Source organism: Podarcis vaucheri (assembly GCF_965113315.1).
Source record: "Podarcis vaucheri genome assembly, chromosome: 5".
In the NCBI taxonomy this organism is placed as follows: Eukaryota; Metazoa; Chordata; class Lepidosauria; order Squamata; family Lacertidae; genus Podarcis; species Podarcis vaucheri.
This window is the reverse complement of record NC_138763.1, coordinates 16941983-16961440: the sequence shown is the minus strand read 5'-3', so window position 1 is coordinate 16961440 and position 19458 is coordinate 16941983. Positions and strand designations below refer to the sequence as shown.

The 19458-nt window shown below is 41.9% G+C and overlaps 2 protein-coding genes across 17 annotated transcripts in view; one reads left to right on the top strand and one right to left on the bottom strand.

Annotated features, from left to right (window-relative positions):
- Positions 1–19362, bottom strand: part of LRRC31 (leucine rich repeat containing 31) — a 44066-nt gene extending 24704 nt beyond the window's left edge. For 4 of the 16 annotated variants that reach the window (XM_082224224.1, XM_082224223.1, XM_082224213.1 and 1 more), the window contains exons 1-2: positions 3063–3157; positions 1798–1886 (exon numbers count right to left, since the gene is read on the bottom strand). The gene's annotated coding sequence lies outside the window, so the exon portion shown is untranslated. Of the gene's footprint in view, positions 1–1797; positions 1887–3062; positions 3164–5529; positions 5862–9008; positions 9112–9971; positions 10242–10576; positions 11284–14552; positions 14745–15614 lie in introns of those variants that run through there. The other 12 variants (XM_082224219.1, XM_082224214.1, XM_082224221.1 and 9 more) reach the window with 9 other exon arrangements.
- On the top strand, positions 3111–15606 carry SAMD7 (sterile alpha motif domain containing 7; the record flags this gene model as incomplete). Its single annotated transcript, XM_082224709.1, has 8 exons — positions 3111–3213; positions 4372–4498; positions 5519–5655; positions 7608–7686; positions 8738–9420; positions 11050–11171; positions 12650–12760; positions 14576–15606. 8 exons carry the CDS (start codon positions 3111–3113, stop codon positions 14846–14848), a joined length of 1635 nt encoding a protein of 544 aa, XP_082080835.1. The 3' UTR covers positions 14849–15606.
- Positions 19363–19458: the final 96 nt, after the last annotated feature.

Below are 19458 nucleotides of genomic sequence, written 5' to 3'. Positions count from 1 at the left end.
ACATATGGAACCTGGCACCAGAAGTAATGTTCAGATTATCATCTAATATTTATGAATAACTGACATTAATTTAAAATTGTTATTTGTTTTTATTGTGTTTGAGTTATTTTCAATCTTATAAATGGGACTGGCCAAATGTGGAAAGGCAGGGCACAGATGTTTTAAACAAATAAACAAAATAACAGCTTGTTGAATTTATAGTACTAATTGTTAGCAATGCTGTAATTATCTCTACATGGTGATGCTGTTGTTGTTGTTGTTTAGTCGTGTCCGACTCTTTGTGACCCCATGGACCAGAGCACACGAGGCACTCCTGTCTTCCACTGCCTCTCGCAGTTTGGTCAAACTCATGCTGGTAGCTTCGAGAACACTGTCCAACCATATTGTCCTCTGCCGTCCCCTTCTCCTTGTGCCCTCCATCTTTCCCAACATCAGGGTCTTTTCCAGGGAGTCTTCTCTTCTCATGAGGTGGCCAAAGGATTGGAGCCTCAGCTTCACGATCTGTCCTTCCAGTGAGCACTCAGGGCTGATTTCCTTAAGAATTGATAAGTTTGATCTTCTTGCGTTCCATGGGACAATCAAGAGTCTCTTCCAGCACTATAATTCAAAAGCATCAATTCTTCGGCAATCAGCCTTCTTTATGGTCCAGCTCTCACTTCCATACATCACTACTGGGAAAACCATAGCTTTAACTATACGGACCTTTGTTGGCAAGGTGATGTCTCTGCTTTTTAAGATGCTGTCTAGGTTTGTCATTGCTTTTCTTCCAAGAAGCAGGCGTCTTTTAATTTTGTGACTGCTGTCACCATCTGCAGTGATTATGGAGCCCAAGAAAGTAAAATCTCTCACTGCCTCCATTTCTTTCCCTTCTATTTGCCAGGAGGTGATGCTATTAGTGGGGTACAAAACAAGCAACCTTTCCACAAGTCAGTTAATTTTGAATCCTTGGACTGGATCACGACAAATTTACATCCCATTGATTGTGATGTGTCTACTGTAAGCATTATTCAAGTCTGGATTCACCCCAATTAATTTAAACCAATGTAACTTTACTAACTACAGAAGCCATTTAAAACCAAGAACTCCAGCTTATGGCTTGAGGATCAATTTGTATAAATTGTATTTTCCCCTGCTTTTTATTGTAAACCACCCTGAGTACTTTGTTATAGGATTGTATGTAAATACACCGCATAATAATTCAAGTATTTTTCTGAGAGAAGGCATGAATGTGGTTGGGATAGGTGCAGAAGTAAGTTCTGAAGCTTTTGTTAAAGGCAGTATATTCTCTGTTGATCCCCATTATCTTACAGGGAATTTACTGAAGAAGCTACTTAAAATCTCTTTCCCATCAATCTAAACACAAGAAAAATTACTCTGAACCTCTCTTACCTAATCTACTATAGCATGCTATGATTCTCGGCTTCACTCACTCAATTTCTGTCTTTGGACAGATCCACACCATACATTTAAAGCACATCCAACACACATGTAAAGCACATGACTTCCCTTAAAGAATCCTGGGAGCTGAGGCTTGGTAAGTATATGCGAATTGTAGTTCTGGGAGGCGAAAACTACAGTTTCAAGAATTCTTTGAGGAGGAGCCATGTTCTTTAAATGTATGGTGTGGATCTGCCCTTTATCTTCTACTTCCTGTCTTTGATCAGCATTAGCTCCCTTTTGTTCTGGGAACACACCAAAGTCATTATCTTGTTCACAGCAAGGTTCCTTTCCTAATAATAATAATAATAATAATAATAATAATAATAATAATAATAATAATGCCTCCACTGTACTTACATTACACCAGGGCTGATGGGAGTTGTAGTCCAAAACAACTGGAGGGCACCAGGCCGGCTGAACTAGAGCCACAAAGATTGAACCTACAACTATATAAATACAAAGCATGAGTTAGCACTTAAATATGCTCTCTTGCGCTAAAGATTCCAAAAAGGTTTCAGAGATGGACCTTGGCTGTACACATAAAACTGAAAGTTAATTGAAGGGAAAAGAGTAGGCATTTTCAACAGTAGAACATATGCCACCAGATAAAGAGCTTAGACTTTTGTTTATTTTCAAAATCTGTTCCTTCAACCCTCTGCGCAGAATGGACACACACACACACACACACACTTTTGGGCTCTCATAACATGATTAACTGTATGGAAGTGCTTTTAGTCCATAAAGATTCTGCCCTTCCACCCTTTGCCTAATAAACCGAGACAGAATTAGCACTAGGTGAGTGGTTCTGCCTGCTGCCAAGAAGGGTTTGCTGAGGGTAAAACTCTAAAAGCAGAGATTAACTTGTCTTCATCCCTATAATGTGCTGTACAGTCCGGATTTACGGAATAGGATCAGCAGAGAGTCCTACACAAATGCAGTCTTGGACAGCTGGTGCATATTCTTTTACACAAACCCAGCTTCAAGGTTCTTAGCTATTTCACAGTCCTTATCTGGAGGGGCCATAGCTCAGGGAAGATCCCCTCGTCTGCATGCGTAAGGTTCCATTTTCAGTACCTACCATCTGTACCGGAAAGGACCTCCAAAAACTGGAGGTCTACAAGAGACCCTTGCCTGAGACCTTAGGTAGTTGCTGCCTCTTGGGCTAGATGGCCCAGTGGACTGGCACCATATAGTCCGGCATCCTGTTTCCCACAGTTGCCAACCTGAGGCCTATGGCAAGTACAAAGCTTGGAGAGGAACAAACCATAAGCGCTGGTTCATATGTAACACTAAGCCAGCCTCTCATTTGTTTCTTCACAGCTTTGGAAAAAGGAGCAGTCTAATACATGCAATGTGACCAGTGTGCAATGCCAGGCTACTTGTTTGTTCAAGCTGTTATACTTCCTCTTACCATGACAAGCACACTGGGTCCGAAAATAACTTTTCATATGTACATGGTACCTCCAGTATTCTTAGCTGATTTCATTCTGGCAGGGCCTGGGAGGTAGTCCTTCAGATAAGCAGGACCTGTACAGTTTTATATTCCTCTCATGTATCATTGATATTTACAACATATCTGTTCTATTATAAATCATGCTCTTTATTTTTCTCTCAGCTCGTACCAGTTTCACCAATAACTAGTGGAAAAGCCATCTGCATCCCTCCATAACATGACTCCTCGAGATCACATGAGAAAAATGTCAGTCCTTGGGGAACAGGGAACCTTGGAAGACAAGCATTTATACCGGTTAGCAAGTGGTATGGCAGCAGGCGGTAAGATGGAATACTGGCCAACATTTCGGCCCAAAATATATCAAAGACCACCCATTTCTCTAGCGATCCTCTTGTGTGTTAAGATCAGCAGAAGGGCCCCTTTTGGAAGTTCTACCACCCCTAGAAGTGAGGGGAGGCAGTGGCCTGGGAAGGGGCAGCTCCTAGGTTGTGAAATTCCCTCCCCAAAGATGTGCCCTCATTATGTAATTTCTGTTGCATACCCTCCAACATCCTACTGGTCAACACTGGGACGCTTGTGGGAGCCAGCTGATTCGCATTAGAAGACCAAAAAATTAGCACCATTTGGTCCAGCACTCTGGTGTGAGGCAGGTGATTTGTACGAGAGCATGAGACCAAAAAACGGAACATTCCAGGATCCAATCAGAAGTGATGATGGCTTCTGTAATTCTGGGATGTCCCACTCAAATCAGAACAGTTGAGGGGTATGCTATCATATGTTGAAGACAAACATCTTTACCCTGGCTTTTAACACATGAGATACATGTTTTCAGGACCCACTCTAAATCTGTGACCTGTTTCAGTTTTCAATATTTAAGTTCAAACTATTGTCCTGGGACCTAATGGTGAAGAGTGGGTAAAAAATAGAAGGGGGAGAGAGGGAGAGAGGGAGAGAGGGAGAGAGGAAGAGAGGAAGAGAGAGAGAGAGAGAGAGAGAGAGAGAGAGAGAGATTAGATAGAATAGAATAGATAGTGATATAATGAGAGAACTTTGGCAGGTTGATATTGAGAGCAATGGCTACCATACTACTCCACCTAATTAAAAGTTTCTCCACATCTCATTATAAATTCACTTTGTTTTTAAATTATATGTGTAATTTATGTGTGGTATCACACGGATATCTGTTGCACAAGAACAATATCTAAGTGGAAAAGTGGGGAAAATTGCAAATTCTTTTACTGATTGCAATTAATCCCATAAAATACCATTTATATGGCAGCAAAATATTTTGTTCTCCTGTTTTTCTTCAACTTTTATTAATGTTAGATAAATTTATCAACTGAATTTAGCAATGGAATTCTTAGAACCTTGAAATAAGGGGGTGAAGATACTATTTCAGATAATTTTCTGTTTGGACTCTGATTTCTGGCATCTATGATGTATATTTACTCAAAGATACATGGTCTGATTTGTGTTAGAACTGCGACAGCGACAAGAGATTATAATGAGAAACCAGATGATGGCAGTAAATCCACAACTAATGGGAGCAGGTCAGCAGAGAATCCAAGCCATTCCTACACAGTTTGAGCCTCGGTTCATGGAAAGGTATTTCTCTTTCAACTGTTAAAGAGGCTTTGCCTAAACTATTAATTATGAAGGAAAAAACACATCCTCTGCCTGCAGCTATCATAATGCTTAACGAATGATTATACTAGTTATGGATTATGAGAACTGTCATCCAAAACATCTGGAGAACACATCTGGATGGAAAAGGCTGACCTCAAGACTAAACTAAGGTCCCATCTGCACCATATATTTACAGTGGTATCATACTACTTTAAAAAGCATTGGCTTATCCAAGGAATCATGGGAACTGTAGTTTGTTACTAAGAGTTGTCAGGAAACCTCCTCCCCACAATTTCTCTTATAAAGCTACAATTCTCAAAATTGTTTAACAGCGAATCCCTCTTCCCAGGAAATGCTGGGATTGGAAGCTCTGTGAAGGGAGCAGGGGTATTCTAACAACTCAGTGCTAGTGGTGGTTTATGTGTTATTGTTACTGAACTTGCCCTTTATGGGTGGTGGGTAAGAAATGTGAGTCTGACATACTTAACATAAATTAGCCTTTAAGTATGCATTGGTTTTCTACAGAGTATAAGCACTGGATGGTAAAAGAACAGTCTTGTTTGATACCCACAAGTTATTGTATTAGTTGCATAATGTCTAAGCATAAAATAGCATATATTTGATTGGCAGTTCTAAAAATGCTTTAAAGCTTCCCCCCCCCCGACTCCCCCCCCTTTGCAAGCTGTGGCACTGTCTCTTTCTACTCTTATCATGCTCTGTCCATCGGCAGGCAATCTGCTCATCAGTAGGAGCAGTGGCTCTGCGAAGTGTTTATTATAGCTGTATTCCAGGGCTCTGGATACCGAATGAGTAACCATAGGCTGTCTGGTCTATTTTGCCAATTAGTGTGCCATTTATATGGCAGCAAAATATTTTGCCATCCTGTTTTTATTCAACTTTTATTAATGTTAGATAAATTTATCAACTGAACAGCTTTCCTCTATAGTAACTGCTGCAAAGATGTCCCTGCCTTAACCAGATACTTCTCTACCATCCTAGAGATTTGTTACCGTCAACTGAGATGTTGGCACCAGCTGATCCCAGGCAGATTCACGTAGCTTCCCACCTTGGCCCTTCGGTTCCACAGCATGCTACCATGCCAAACCTTTTATCCAACCGTGTTTACCAAGGGGCAGGTAAGAGACAATGATGGCTGGAGCATTCACACCCATCAATAATGGATGCCATAGTGCTTGGCTGCGGAACTTGTGGCCTTCCAGATGTTGAATTACCTCTGGTCACTGGCCATGCTGGCTGTGAATCCAAGGACTATGGCAAGGTGACGCAAGCCCTGAAACAGTTCCTTCCTGCCCATGTCTTCCTCTACATTGGGGGATCAAGACTGAAAAAACAAACTTGTAAGGAAAACCAGCTATTGCTACATGTAAAAATGAAAATGAAGGCAGCTTACATCTTGCTTCAACTCTATGATTCTGTGATTCAGAGCTACTGTTTAATACATAGCTGCAAAGCTATGCACATCTCATCAATTAGTTAATCAGCTTGTGTACCCCACATGGTACTTCCCATGCACAAGTGGGAGGTGCCCGTGGGCCCAGCAAAGCACCATAATTTGCAGAAGTACAATTTTTTAAAGAGAAAAAAACCACTACCCCTCCAGTCAGTTGTTGCTTGTCCAGCCATCTACAGGTAGTATGCCCAATGACTGAGCATCCTCAGTGGATATGGACTACTGACTGACGGTTGCAGAGGGGGGTTCAGAAACCGAGGTGGGAGGAGGAATGGAATGGAATAGCGGAGGCTGGCTGGAACACAGAACAGGACCACACCATAGTGCAACATTTTGCTGCAGATAACATTTGTAAATAACATTAGCAGATACGATGAAATATTAAGAACACACTGTCTAACAACCAGAAACACACTCTGAGAGGTAGGAACCATGAGGGGTTGGACCATGTGAAAAGGCTAGACTGCCATCTATGGGTAGAGATATTGAATACATCGTAATCTTTATTACAGGCTGTGGGGAAAGGATGTGCCATGTTAACAAGCAATCAGAATCTGGGTCATTGAGACAGTCCATTCACATGCTTGGAATTCTTCAACTGTCAGACAGATTCCAGAACACATATGCATCTTTCACTTTTCCTCGATGCAATACAAAATATACATTCACTCTTCCTCTTAGCAAAACATTTCTATGCCATGTAACATTTGTCAAATAGTTATCTGTTGCAAGATTTGGACTGAAAACTGGCAATGCATGCAGACCTCAACTGTGGAGTATGGTGGCCAGTGTGCTCCACTAAATTATTTTATGCACCGCAAAATTCACAATATTCAGTGGGGGTAAGGGTGGGGAAAACCACTTAACTTTTGTGTTTAAATGCTACAGTCCAAACAAGCACTTAACTTGGAAGCAAGTTCTATTGGAAATCAGTGGGACTTCTTTACAAGTAATATATACTTCAGATTGTGGTGCCTGTTAATAATGTCAATCTGGTTCTCAGGAAGTGAGGAACTTAAGAACATCAGAAGAGCCCTGCTGGGTGAGGCTAGTGGCACACCTAGTCCAGCATCCCGTTCTCACAGTGGCCAACCAGATGCCTGTGGGAAGCCTGCAAGCCGGACATGAGCACAACAGCATTCTGCCCACCTGCGATTCCCAGCAACTGGTATTTAGTGGCCAGGGAAAATGCTCCTCACCAATGACTGGGTCAGGCCTTTGAGAGGAAGACAGCAGAGCTTTTTTAAATTTTAACTTTTTTAAGTTTTAAGATTTCCCCATTTCGAAGCCCTCATCTAGGGCACTGCATGAGATGAGGTGCAGGCTTAAACAGCAATGCTAGGGAAACTGTGGTGTGACACAGCCCTTGGCAGCAAAGTGCCAGGAAGTTTGCTAGATAGTGAACGAGTCTGCAACTGAAATTCACTTGCCCTATTTCTTTTGCAGAAACCCTTGAGGGTTTTTTAAAAAATGCACATCACTGCATGATTACATGTTGTAGCTATTCTTCTCTCCAATAGCTGCCCCTTCGTTTGTTTTGCGTGCATTAATCTGCATTTACATGACATAACTATTCAACTAATAATATTTAACCCCCTACCCATTTATTTTTTTTAGGCTATAGTTTCCTCCAACCAGAATCCATGGAAGCTGTAACCAGACGGCAGGAATTGGTTCAGAAACAAAATATTGCCAGGTAGAGTAATTTCAATAGAACTTGGAATAATAACGGGGAAGGGCAGGCCTCTTAGTTTTTCTGCTAGTTTTCTTCACTGTCCTACTAGAGTGAATTAAGATAGTGGGCACCTATAACATTTTGACACTTACTCATACTTCACACTTGGGGCCTCCTGGCAGGTTTCCCACGGTCTTCTGGTTGGCCGCTGTGAGAACAGGATGCTGGACTAAATGGGCCATTGGCCTGATCCAGGCGGCTTTTTTATGTTCTCCTTGTAACCTGTTTGTTCAGTATTTATCCTGGTTTGCTGGAACAAAGTTTACATGGTGTTTAGACTATGTCTTGTCTTTACTGAATATTTCTTCTGATTTGTTCACGGGGCAGTTATTCATCTTGATTTGCTTGTTGGGTGCTTACATGCCTTCTTGTTACTCATTTGTTCATCCCACACATTTCTGAGCATTTTCCCAACACTTTCCTGGGCTTTTTTTGTTAAGTGAATTTGTTGTTCTTACAGTGACAGCACACTTTAACTGCACAAACCTAAACCTAAAGTATAGACTTGTATCCCTCCTACAAAAGTAGTGGCAGTCTATCCTCAGTATGAAGTCAGCTAAGCAGTATTATTGGGTTTGTGGGCTGGAACTGGTTAAGAGTTTCAACATGACTCCTCTTCAGGCATTCAGTATGAATCCATGAAGGTGCTCTCAGGCACAACTGAGCTAGCCTGCCCCCTAGACGCTGAAGCATATATCAGCCATGCCCCCTGGCCAACAGAGTCTGCATTAATCTGAAGGGGGCCCTATGCACACTGAGCTTCCTCCGTGGGGAAATGAAGCATGCTCAGTTGGGAAGGGGGCATATAAGTTGGGTCAATGTTCAAGCATGAGAGCTACTCTTTGTTTTCCTGCTTTGGTGAAGTGATCATGTGATTGCCTAACCATATGCTGAACTCACATGAACAGCTGCATTATATAAAGTGGCTCCCTCAAGGCCTCAGGCAGAGAAGGCGAAATAGTTCATCTCCTTTTATGCATTCCTCATTGCTTATACCATGTTCATTGCACAGGATGGAGATGGAAATGAATGCCATTTTCCAACAAAAAGAAATAGAGAAAGCTCACCGCAAGGGATTGTTGGGGCTGGAAGGCCCCTTTCTTTATCACGGCATGCCGGCTAGCCCAGTTGCTTTCCGAGGGAGGCACAGGGTACCCGAAGGCCATCTGCCTAACGACTTGTACGTTCATCGTACTACTCTTGACGAACTTCACGGCAACACCATGGTGATGGCCACCAGCCCGTACCCACCCGTCAGCACTCTGCAAAGAGAGCGAGGCCGTCGGCCTGGCAGAAGAGCTGGGAATCACAAAGCCACTGAGTGTAACACCAATGGCATCAAGAGCCAAGCAGAGGACAAGAGCATAGACCCTTCCTCCGCAACCCCTGAAGAAGAGAAAGAGGACAAAAAAGAAACAGAAGCGGAGATGCTGAGCAAGCATGAACAGAACAAGGTCCAAGCAGAGCCTTCTGCTGCAGCCACCAAAAATGACAAGGAATACGAGCATGGCTTGAGAAAACACTCTGGCAGCCATGAAATGCCCAGCGAAGCAAATGGGTGCAGCAACGGAAATGAGAAAGATCCCAACAGTTCTTGCACAGCCTTTGATGAGAAGTACACTTATCCGTCAGCGTTCACATTCTCTGCTCTGCCATATGGCTTCTCTGTACCCAGCAACCCACTGTTACCGTCAGGTAAGTTAAATCTACCTTCATTTCACACTTTGGAGACCTTCTTTAAAAAGTGAAACAGTAAAAATGCACCCGTTTTCTGTGTTTAGCACTGAGCTGTACATGGGCCTGCTTTTTCAAAACCTCACCTGAAAGCCATGGACATAGCCAGGATTTAAGTTGTGGGGGGCAGGATCACCCACCTATCATCCTCCTCTGTCTTGCAGATTCGGAAGGAAATGTCTCAACAACAGTTGTTTTAAATTTTCTTTTGATCCCAAGTGCTCATAAATACCTGTCAAAATCTTTCTACAATTTCCACTTTTAGTTAAGTATTTTTATCTACTTGATGGTGGGGCAGCTGCCTCCCCCCCCCCGGCTATGCCCAATGTGAAAGCCTTAGGAAAGGATTTTTTTTTGGACAGTGGTGACAGTAGAAGTATGGGTAAGGAAGGATGGGGAACATTTTTCCACCCATAGGTTGCATTCCCTTCTGAACAACCTTCATGGGGGGGGGGTTTGCTAGTGGTGGATGGGAGCAGAGACAAAAGGTAGGCAGAGCAAGCAAATATTATCTTAATTTAAGGACATATTCCAGCCAGGCATAAACTCTCAAGGAGAATGACCTAGGGAGAAGCAAGTGGCGGCGGCAGCGGAAACAGGTGGCCCAAGGGTCAGACAGAGAGGCCTGGAGGGCAGCATTTGGCCTCCAGGCCAGAGGCTCATAATCTCTGGAGTGTGGGATGTAGAACGGAATGGCATCGTGACTGGAGATGTAGGAGGAAGACAGGTAGCAACATGCAGTGCAATTCTGCCACCTCAAGAACTAAGCTTTTTGAAATATACTCAGTGTCGCAAAGTGATTTCATGCTCTTTATTCAGCTCATAGTGGTGAGGAGGAATGAATGAAAGTCCCCTCACAGTATCTGCTTTATATACATTATTTACACAATGGGCTGCACATGATTGGCTAATTCCGGAATTCTACTGTAAGCCAATCAGGTTGTGGATTCACTTCAATCTGGAGCAGGACTGGGTGGTTCCTGCCAACCAATCATACTGCTGCATTGTTCTAGGACCAATCAGACTGCTGCATTCTGAATCCTATTGTTCTAGGACTAATCAGACTGCTGCAATTTGGATCCTATTGTTCTCAGTACATAACACTTTTTATACTAACTACAGGAAGCTTTCTTTTTAAAAAAGTAATCTATTTTTTTCAGGAAATCTAAATTCTGTGTTACATATAGGTTGTGTGTGAAATCCATATGCATGGAATCATAGGTAATAAGGAACAATGGTGATACAGAGTATTGTCATGGATAAACTAAAAGCTGCATCGAAACTGTGTGCAGTGACCCATTTTATTCAAAGCATGACCAGAAAAGGGGAGGCAGAATCCTGGAACCCTGAGGGGGTCAAAAACAGAAGTCAGGAGACCCCTCCCTGTCGCCATGCTCTGCTGCAAATCATCTTGTTCCAAGATTTCTCTGAAGAGGAGAAATGGCTGTTGTGGTTACTTTACACAGAGCTTCAGTGTAATATCTAATTTAACCCCTAGCATACAACATAAATTCAAAACCTGCACGTTAAGATTTGATTTGCTTGCCACTCACTGAATGCAAAAACTATTTTTTGCTTCCATTCCCATAGCCACTTCCAGCCTGATTCTGAATGGAGAAGACATTTCTGCCATTGAAGATATCCGCAAATGGACTGTTGAAGACGTATACAGTTTTATCATCAGCCTTCCAGGATGTTCTGACTATGCACAGGTTATTGCAACAGCTGAGGTTTTCTTAATGAGAATGATGGTTCATGAAGGCTTGACTTCTTTTATTTAACCAACAAACTTCACTAACAACAAAAAGAACTTTGGTGTAAGAACTGTAAGGAAAAGGAAGAAAAGCATAGGAAAATCCAGTTGCATTCAGTTCTCATAAGACTCAATTGGAGTTACAAAAAAGATATTTCCTTTCGGCCTCTCCCTTCCCAAACCATTCCCCTTAAAGGAATAATATAGGTTCAATTCAGGTAGTCATAAAGATTAAATATTTGTTTAATCTTCTACAAAGGGATCTATCAATGGTTTCAAAATATGAAATTGTTGGCTAAGGTTCAGCCAAAAACAAAGATGTTTAAGTTGCCCTCTGAAATTTATGGGTCTTAATTTAATCCAGGTTTTGTGGAGTTGTGCCCCTACATTTTTGTATATTTTGATTAAAAATTTAATTTAAAAAAATATTTTTTTTAAAAATACTTAGAAATACTTAAAATACTTAGAAATACTTGCCATGGAATAAATGTTCCAATAGTGTGAAGAAGAGCTAAAGCATTATTTACATTGGCTCAGAAAATGGTCAAAAAGTACCTGAAGCTGCATCCTTAGTAAAGCTAAGCAGGTCCAGACCTGGTCAAAACCTTGGATGGGAGACTAATGGGAACTCCATGCAAGAAGAGCATTGAAAGGCTGGGGTAGCCAATCTGGTACCCTCCAGATGTTGTTGGACTCTGGCTCTCATCAGCATAGTCAATGGTCAGAGACCATGGGAGTTGCAGTACAACAATATCTGGAAGGCATTACATTGGCTCTCTCTGGGGTAACTAGGGAACCATTGGATAAATTCCTCTCTGAGTGATACCTCTAATGGACACCAACCAAGAGGCACAGAGAATGAAATGCCTGTGGCAAGAAAATGCACAATACTGATTGACTACTAATAAGATGCTTGCATTGCAGGGGGTTGGACCCTTGTGGCCCCTTCCCACTCTACAATTCTAATAGATGTTGTGAGTTGTGGCATAGCCTAGCCACCTCCATTCGCTCACTTCTCAAAGTGACACTCCAGGAAAACTAATTGTTGAGATTTGGACAGGTTACAATTTAAATCCAAAACATAAACTAATCAGTAAAATTAAGTTACTTTTTGGCTGTCGGTCTAAGATCTCCCACATCTAAAAGTGGAACTTTACCTATCAAAATCCAGTCAAAATGAAATGTTCTGGCACTATTTCTACTCAGGTGAATCTCTGAGTGTAGGTATAGGGACAGCATTTGGAATACTTTTCTGCAATACCAAAACTCTGGATTTGGCACACTGATGAAATTTATCCTGGTGACTGTGATTTTCATTAAACAAATATATTTTCCTCTACTCAGAGCATGTGTTTGATACTTTTGATTTGGTAAATGCCACAATGTGGAAAAATTGAAAAGTGTTTTCACCAACCACATTTTCCTTTTTTGTTAAAGATATTTAAAGATCATGCCATTGATGGAGAAACCTTACCACTACTCACAGAAGAACATCTTTTGGAAACAATGGGATTAAAACTTGGACCTGCATTAAAGATTCGGTCTCAGGTACAGCCAGTAGACATAGTGAAAATCAAAATATTGAATGAAAGATGTGTCCTTGAAAATGTGTGTATGTCTAACATTTTCACTCTCTTGTTGTGGCTTGTGTTGAGCTCTCTGCCTGACCCCAAATGATAGGTAGGTAGGAAATTATTTCTGTAACATTTTAAATTCACAACATACTCTGCTCTTTAAAAATGTAACTGGACATAAGACTAGATAGGTCTGCTTAAAAAAGCTGGGATATTACTGAGGATACAGAGGGTATCTTAGTGATATCCACATCTGGCTCAGACATTGAGATGCATGCATCCCCACAATAGGTTTTCAGGATATGATTAAAGAACAGCTTCTATGCTCTTGGTTCATTGTTTCCACACCCAACTGGAAGTGCAAAAGTGGAACAAGAGACCCAGAGAGTCACTAGCACAACATGAAGTTCAGAATCCAGTAGCATTCCAAGACTCACAAAATAAGGCTGAAACTGCCCTGAATTTTAATAGCAAGCATAGCTAGAAACATTTAACCTAGAGACTGAAACATCACTGAGTGTGCATTGCAAAGCCAAGATTGGAATAGTTAAAATTAGTCTAGTTCAGTAAAATTGACCAAAAATCCCATTTACAACATGGTTAACAATAAAACCTATGTTTAACAGATTATTACAACTGGGAAAGGTACAGGATGTACAGGATTTAGAGCGAAAATCCAATATGCCTCCCGTCTATACAACACAATGTGCATGTTGTACAGTATATGCCAATGTCATCAACACTGGCTGTGTGCATGTATGTTAAGACTGCACTCTAACTTTTATGCAGCACACACATTTGGTAGCCCGCATATGATTAAACTGACTTCCAAAACCAAAAAAGAGACGTGTAAATGTTTTTAAAAGAAGCAGCTTCCCCCTTTCCTTCCTTCCCCAGACTAGTAAAATATTGTTTACTTTAGCCTTTATTTCTCTGGCTGTTCTTTTAAAGAAAAAAGGTTAATAAAAATCCACTTCCCTTTTATCTATACAAACAATTAAGATTTAGTGCAAGTCCATCCTACATACCTATCTTCTGTCAGTTTGAATTAACCTTATTGGTCTTGAAATACTGTTGTTTTTCATTTTAATCATTGCACAGCTCTTATTGTCTCCTCAGCTTCTCTCTCCCTTCCTCTCTTTAACCTTATCTGATCAAATCCATGACTTGCACTATTGATGGCTCAGAGCATGATAAATGGCAGTACTTGCAGAGAAGGAAAACACTGAACTATTAAGCAGGGGTGGAGGAAGGGGGTGCGGTGGGGACGGTCCGCCCCAGGTGTCACCACTGAGGGGGGTGACACTCACCATGGGGCCTGCAGAGCGCCCGAGCCACGCGTCTATCCTGGGAGTGACGTGGTGGCTTGGGTGCCCGCAGGCTCCACACTGCCCCAAACAGTTTTCCCTCCACCTCTCCTTCAGCTGTAGGGCGGCTGAGTGGGAGGAGGCAGGCAGACTCCTCGGAGGCCCCACGGAGTGTTCTGCTTGCTCCGCTGCTGCTATTAAGTGCCACTTTTCCTTTTTCAATATAAATTGTGCCAAAGCACTTCAGCCATGCCTAGATTTGGAGGAGAGGGAGAGTCAATGGAAGACATCCCTGATTAATTTACTAGTCCAATTTGCTGCCATGAAATGGCTGGATCACCCAGACCTAGAAGGCCCTAATGTCATGTCCTTATCAGTCCTGTGGACAATTTGCTATAGAATGTATGTGTAAAGTTAAGCTGGGCATCAAATGTAATCATTATTTTTAAAAGTAATTACTGTAATTGCTTATCTCTCTAAAGGTGTCCCGGCGTCTGGGCAATGTATTCTACATGATGAATCTTCCTTTGTCCATGCCCACTCCATCTGCTGCGGGCAAGACTTCTGAACCAACTCCAGATATGCCATTGCCTCTTCAGTGCAACAGTCCTCATGATGCTCTGACCAGTCCTTGCTCCCAGGACCCTGAAACTTCAAAAACAGTTGAACAGATAGTTGCAGAAAGCAGGGAAAATACATCTGATGTAGTTGGAGCTCAGACTGATTTCCAGTTGATCAACTACCAGAAAACTTGAAGCAAGTGACACAGTAGAACAGGCAGTATAATGAAGCCAGTGGATTTGTAAAAAAAAGTTTAAACTTTGGAAATGTGAAGTAACCTGTGTTCACTACAGTTTATTAAATTTATTTTTTTAAAGAACTGAAATCTGCACAATTTATTTAGTAAACATGAATGCATCAAGGGAGTTTTCCTAAGTCCCCAATAGGGACTTTGTATGGGAAGCTTTGTATACTGCTGGCCTCCTGCTCCACTACTGCCCTTAGTATTCCTGGGGTATATGTGCTAAGGGCAAGTGGGAGGCAGGTCAGAAGAGGTACTGATTCTCCCAGGATGATAGTCCATCAAGTGGGTTACAACTGTAAAGACAGGAGGCTCTGCAGATATTATACTTGTTCTCTTCTCGGTCCTCTAGCAATTTTGTTGGACTGCCGACAGGGAAAACAAAACATTATAAAAACAGGAACAAGTAAAAACTGGAATTTTGAAGCGATAGATCCAGTCTTCTGGGTCAGGGAAAGCCTGGGCAAATAAAAGTCTTCACAAGGCATCTGAAGCAATGAATAGACGGTTTGCTCCAGAAGGATGTGGAATCCTTCCGGAGATTACCTGGAAGAATATAGAGAGAAGAATGGACAAAAAATTCCTCCCTCCTTCCCATTAGCAGGACCTTACACAACACTGCATCCTTTTTCACAAACAAAAGGGACCTTCTAAGGATACAAACAAGGACACATTCTGTCTGGTGAACCCACAATTTTTACGCTGGATATTTGACTCACGTTCAGAGTTGCTGTGTGTCAGCAATTGGTTCAGCCTCCTCCTGTCACTGGCCATTCAAAAGTTCTATGAATCTATGCAAAAAAATTAGAATAAAAATAAAAACAATAAAATGATGATGTATTTTACAAGCATTTCCCACAAGCTTTAGAAGCATAAGGGCATTGGAAAAATGAACAGAAACCCATCAGGAGAAAGCAAGCTAAACTGCAGTCCAGACATGTTTTGTTTTCCTAAAGAGAAAAATCTTCCAATTATTATTATTATTATTATTATTATTATTATTATTATTATTATTATTAAAGTTGCCTAAGAATAACTGCTGGAAGTGAGTTGTCAAAAGACGTTACAACATATGAAGAGTTTGTTCTTTTAAACAATCCAGTCTACCACCACCTTGTATATACATCACTGCATCTGCCAGCAACATCACTGTGGTTTTAAACACAAATTGGTAAGAGCATTTGCTCACTCAAAATGGGTAAATATGTTATTAAGTTACTGTAACTGACAATTCTAATATTTTATTTAGTTTGTGGATATACTGTATGCTGTTATTTCAAGTGGTACATCCTTTTTTGTCTCTGTCACTGTAAATAAGGATTATTCTTTAGTTGTTCACCACAAGGCTTTTGTTCAGGAACAGGACACACTTATTCAGTTGTGAATTCAGCCTCTGCTAGTCCCCTACCAGTCTATCATGACCATGCTATTTCTTTGCTTCTGGCTAATCTACTTACAGTTGGTGGCTTATGTTTTCTGTACTTGCTGGACTTGAGGGTCTCAAAGAATGTTGCTTTGTGGCCTGCTATAATCATTTCCCCCTCTGAACTGATATAAACAAAACAATTTTATTACAAGGATTTTAAACAGAACATGGGCTCTCTCCTTCAAAGGAAATTGGCACTACAAAAGCTACCTGATTATTGTGCTGCTCGTAGAAGATTGACCTCATGGAAGAGTGAGAAAAACAGTACCTTTTCCTTTGCTTTTGAAGTAACAATGAACCAAAAACCTTTCATGAAGCTTTTCCAGATAAAAAAAATATTTCCAAATAATGATGAAATCATGAGGAAAGGGAGGTTGAATACAGATCTACTTACAGCAGGGATAAGAAACCTTGTGGCTCTCAAAATGTTTTTGGATTACAGTATAACGTTCATCACCACTGCCCATACTGGCTGGAACCAATGGGAGTTAGAGTCTAACAACATCTGAAGGGCCACAGAATTCCCACCTCTAACTTACAACCTTTTCTTTCTCTCTGAAGAAGAGTTTTAAGATTATTATCATTATTACATTTGTATGCTGCTTAAAGTGGAAATATCTTTTAAGTGGTTTACAAGTATAAAGCCAATTACACATTCATTCAAATATAAACATCCATATTTAACATATGCAAAAAAAACATTCCAGTTGAAACAATACATCAATTAAAACAGGTGACTCAGGTCAATAGATCAAAGGAATGCCTATGTAAACAGGTCCATCTTCCATTCTTCTTTTCAAATGTTTTCATTTCACAAGGAATTGCATTTAGAAATCTTGGGAGTTGTGTGCAAGGACATGCAATTATTTTCTGCCTGTCAGGTCTACATGAAAAGTAAAAATACAGGAAAGCTAAGAACCATGTGCCATTACTGTAGTCATAAGTATGGAATGGGCATCAAGTGGCTTACTTAGGAACACTGGAAACTGCCTTATTCTGAGATAGGCTATTGGTCCATCTAGCTTGGCTTGTTTACACTAACTGGCAGCAGCTCTCCAGCGTTTCAGACTAGGGGAATTCCCAACCCTACCTGGAGATGCTGGGGGCTGAACATGGGACCTTCTGCATACAAAGCAGATACTCTACCACAAAGCTATAACCCTAAAGGAGATACCACAGCCCCGTCCTTAACGTCTTTAACAGCAAGGCAAGCATTATATACAGTGGTCAAGAAAGACCAAGAGACAGAAGCTGCAAACTACACTTTATTTATATGCATGCTACCTGTCAGGCACCACAGTTGTGCATTTTTAACAGTTGTGGAATATTTGTCGAGAACAATAAATATCAATATATTGTTTGCTATTCTCTGGGGAATTACCAAGAGCAAATACTTTTTAACGTAAATTTCCACTGTCTAACCTAGACAGATATTTCAACAAGGTTGTTGGGTTTTAATCAGTTACTTGAGTAAGCTCTTGTAACCACTTCCCGTTACAACTGTTGCTTCAGTTAAAAACCTGCAATTCTTATCGCATTATATTCCTTCCTGCCCAGCAGCAATACATCTCTAGAATGTGAACATTCCTACAATAAACTGCATTGGTTAGGAATAAGCTTTTACATGGGACAGATATTCTATTGCTGTAAGAGAACCTCTACAGAGAAATCAATATTTTTGTTCAAAAACCTGATGTCTAGGATAACAGAAGAACTACCCTATCATCTCTATGAATATTAATATATTTGTAACTTTTTCTTTACCACCCTTTCTTTAAAAATCCAAGAAGATTTACAACACATAGAGTTTAGGATCTAGTGGATCTCTGGCTGAGCTGGTAGGTTCTGGGGTAGCCAGGCTCTGCTGGTGTAATTCCTTAACTGTGGCTCAGCCAGAGATACACTGACATATTTTCCCCATCTCAGATGAGTCAAGCCCTAGCTGATTTTAAGCTGTCATAAGCACTGCAAGAAGGTGTCCTGGAGGTTCAGTGGGACTGGGAACAGAGAGTGGGAAGTTCATGTGACCTGGGTACTATGGTGTCAGTGGCAGCACATACCATTTGCCTCCCGAGGCGAAATGGGAAGGTGCCCCCCCTCGCCTACTGGGGTCACATGGCTGCAAATTGTAGGTTCTTGGTGAGATCCTGCGAGAGGTCGGTGCGATTTTGCAGGAACCTGGAAGCCACATCTCCCTGGCTCTGGCAACAGGGGACAGAGTGTCCCGCACCATGGGAGACTTGAGAAGCCACAGCAGTGACGAGATCTCGCAGAAGTTCTATGAGATCTTGCTGAAAGAGCCGGCCAAACACATTTTTTGCACCTGAGGCAAACCACAAAATGGCATCCCCTCCTTTCAAGGGAAGAAAGGGTGAGCGAACACCTACATCAGGATCTGCTGTCCCTGTGGATCCTGCTGCCCGAGGCGGTTGCCTCACCTTGCCTCATGGGTGGGCAGGCCCTGCCTTAGATCTGGCGAAAAGGATGGTGTTCAAGTCAAATGCTATTTTAAAGGTTCAGCCACCAGCAGCCCCTCCTTCAGGAGTTAGGACCAGGTGTGTACATTGCACCATCCTGTTTTATTCCAGCTTCTTGTGTACAGGGATTTTTCTACCAGCAAGCCTACCAAATGGTAACTTTAACCCTGAGGCCTAGTTTTAGCACTTATGCTTTAGTATTTCAATATAATTCGTTTGCTTTTACCGACACTTCGATTAGCATTTGTTTTGACTGTTCGAAGTCTTTTCTTCCAGTAGCCAGCGGTATACAAATTTGGCTTAATAACCGAAACAAGTAAAAACGCCGCGAAGGGCGACGCGATGACCCAGCGTCCCCGAGCGGCAGTTGCTGTGGGGAGCAGCTGCTTCTCCTCAGGGACAGACGCCCTCTTGGTCATACACAGCTTCAGGCATATTCGACACCACGCCATCCCGGCACATGAAATAAGAAGCGTGAGGGGAAAATAAGTCGCACACAATTTATTCTGAAGCGCCGCATAGTGTTTTCTTTCAAGTCTCTCCCTCAGCGACCCCGTCGCTGCCCCCCACCTGCCCTCGGCGCCCCTCCCTTCCCGCGCGAGAGGAAAACCGGAGGGCGGGAAAGAGCCCGGCAGGCGCCACGCGCCTCGCCGCCCTCCT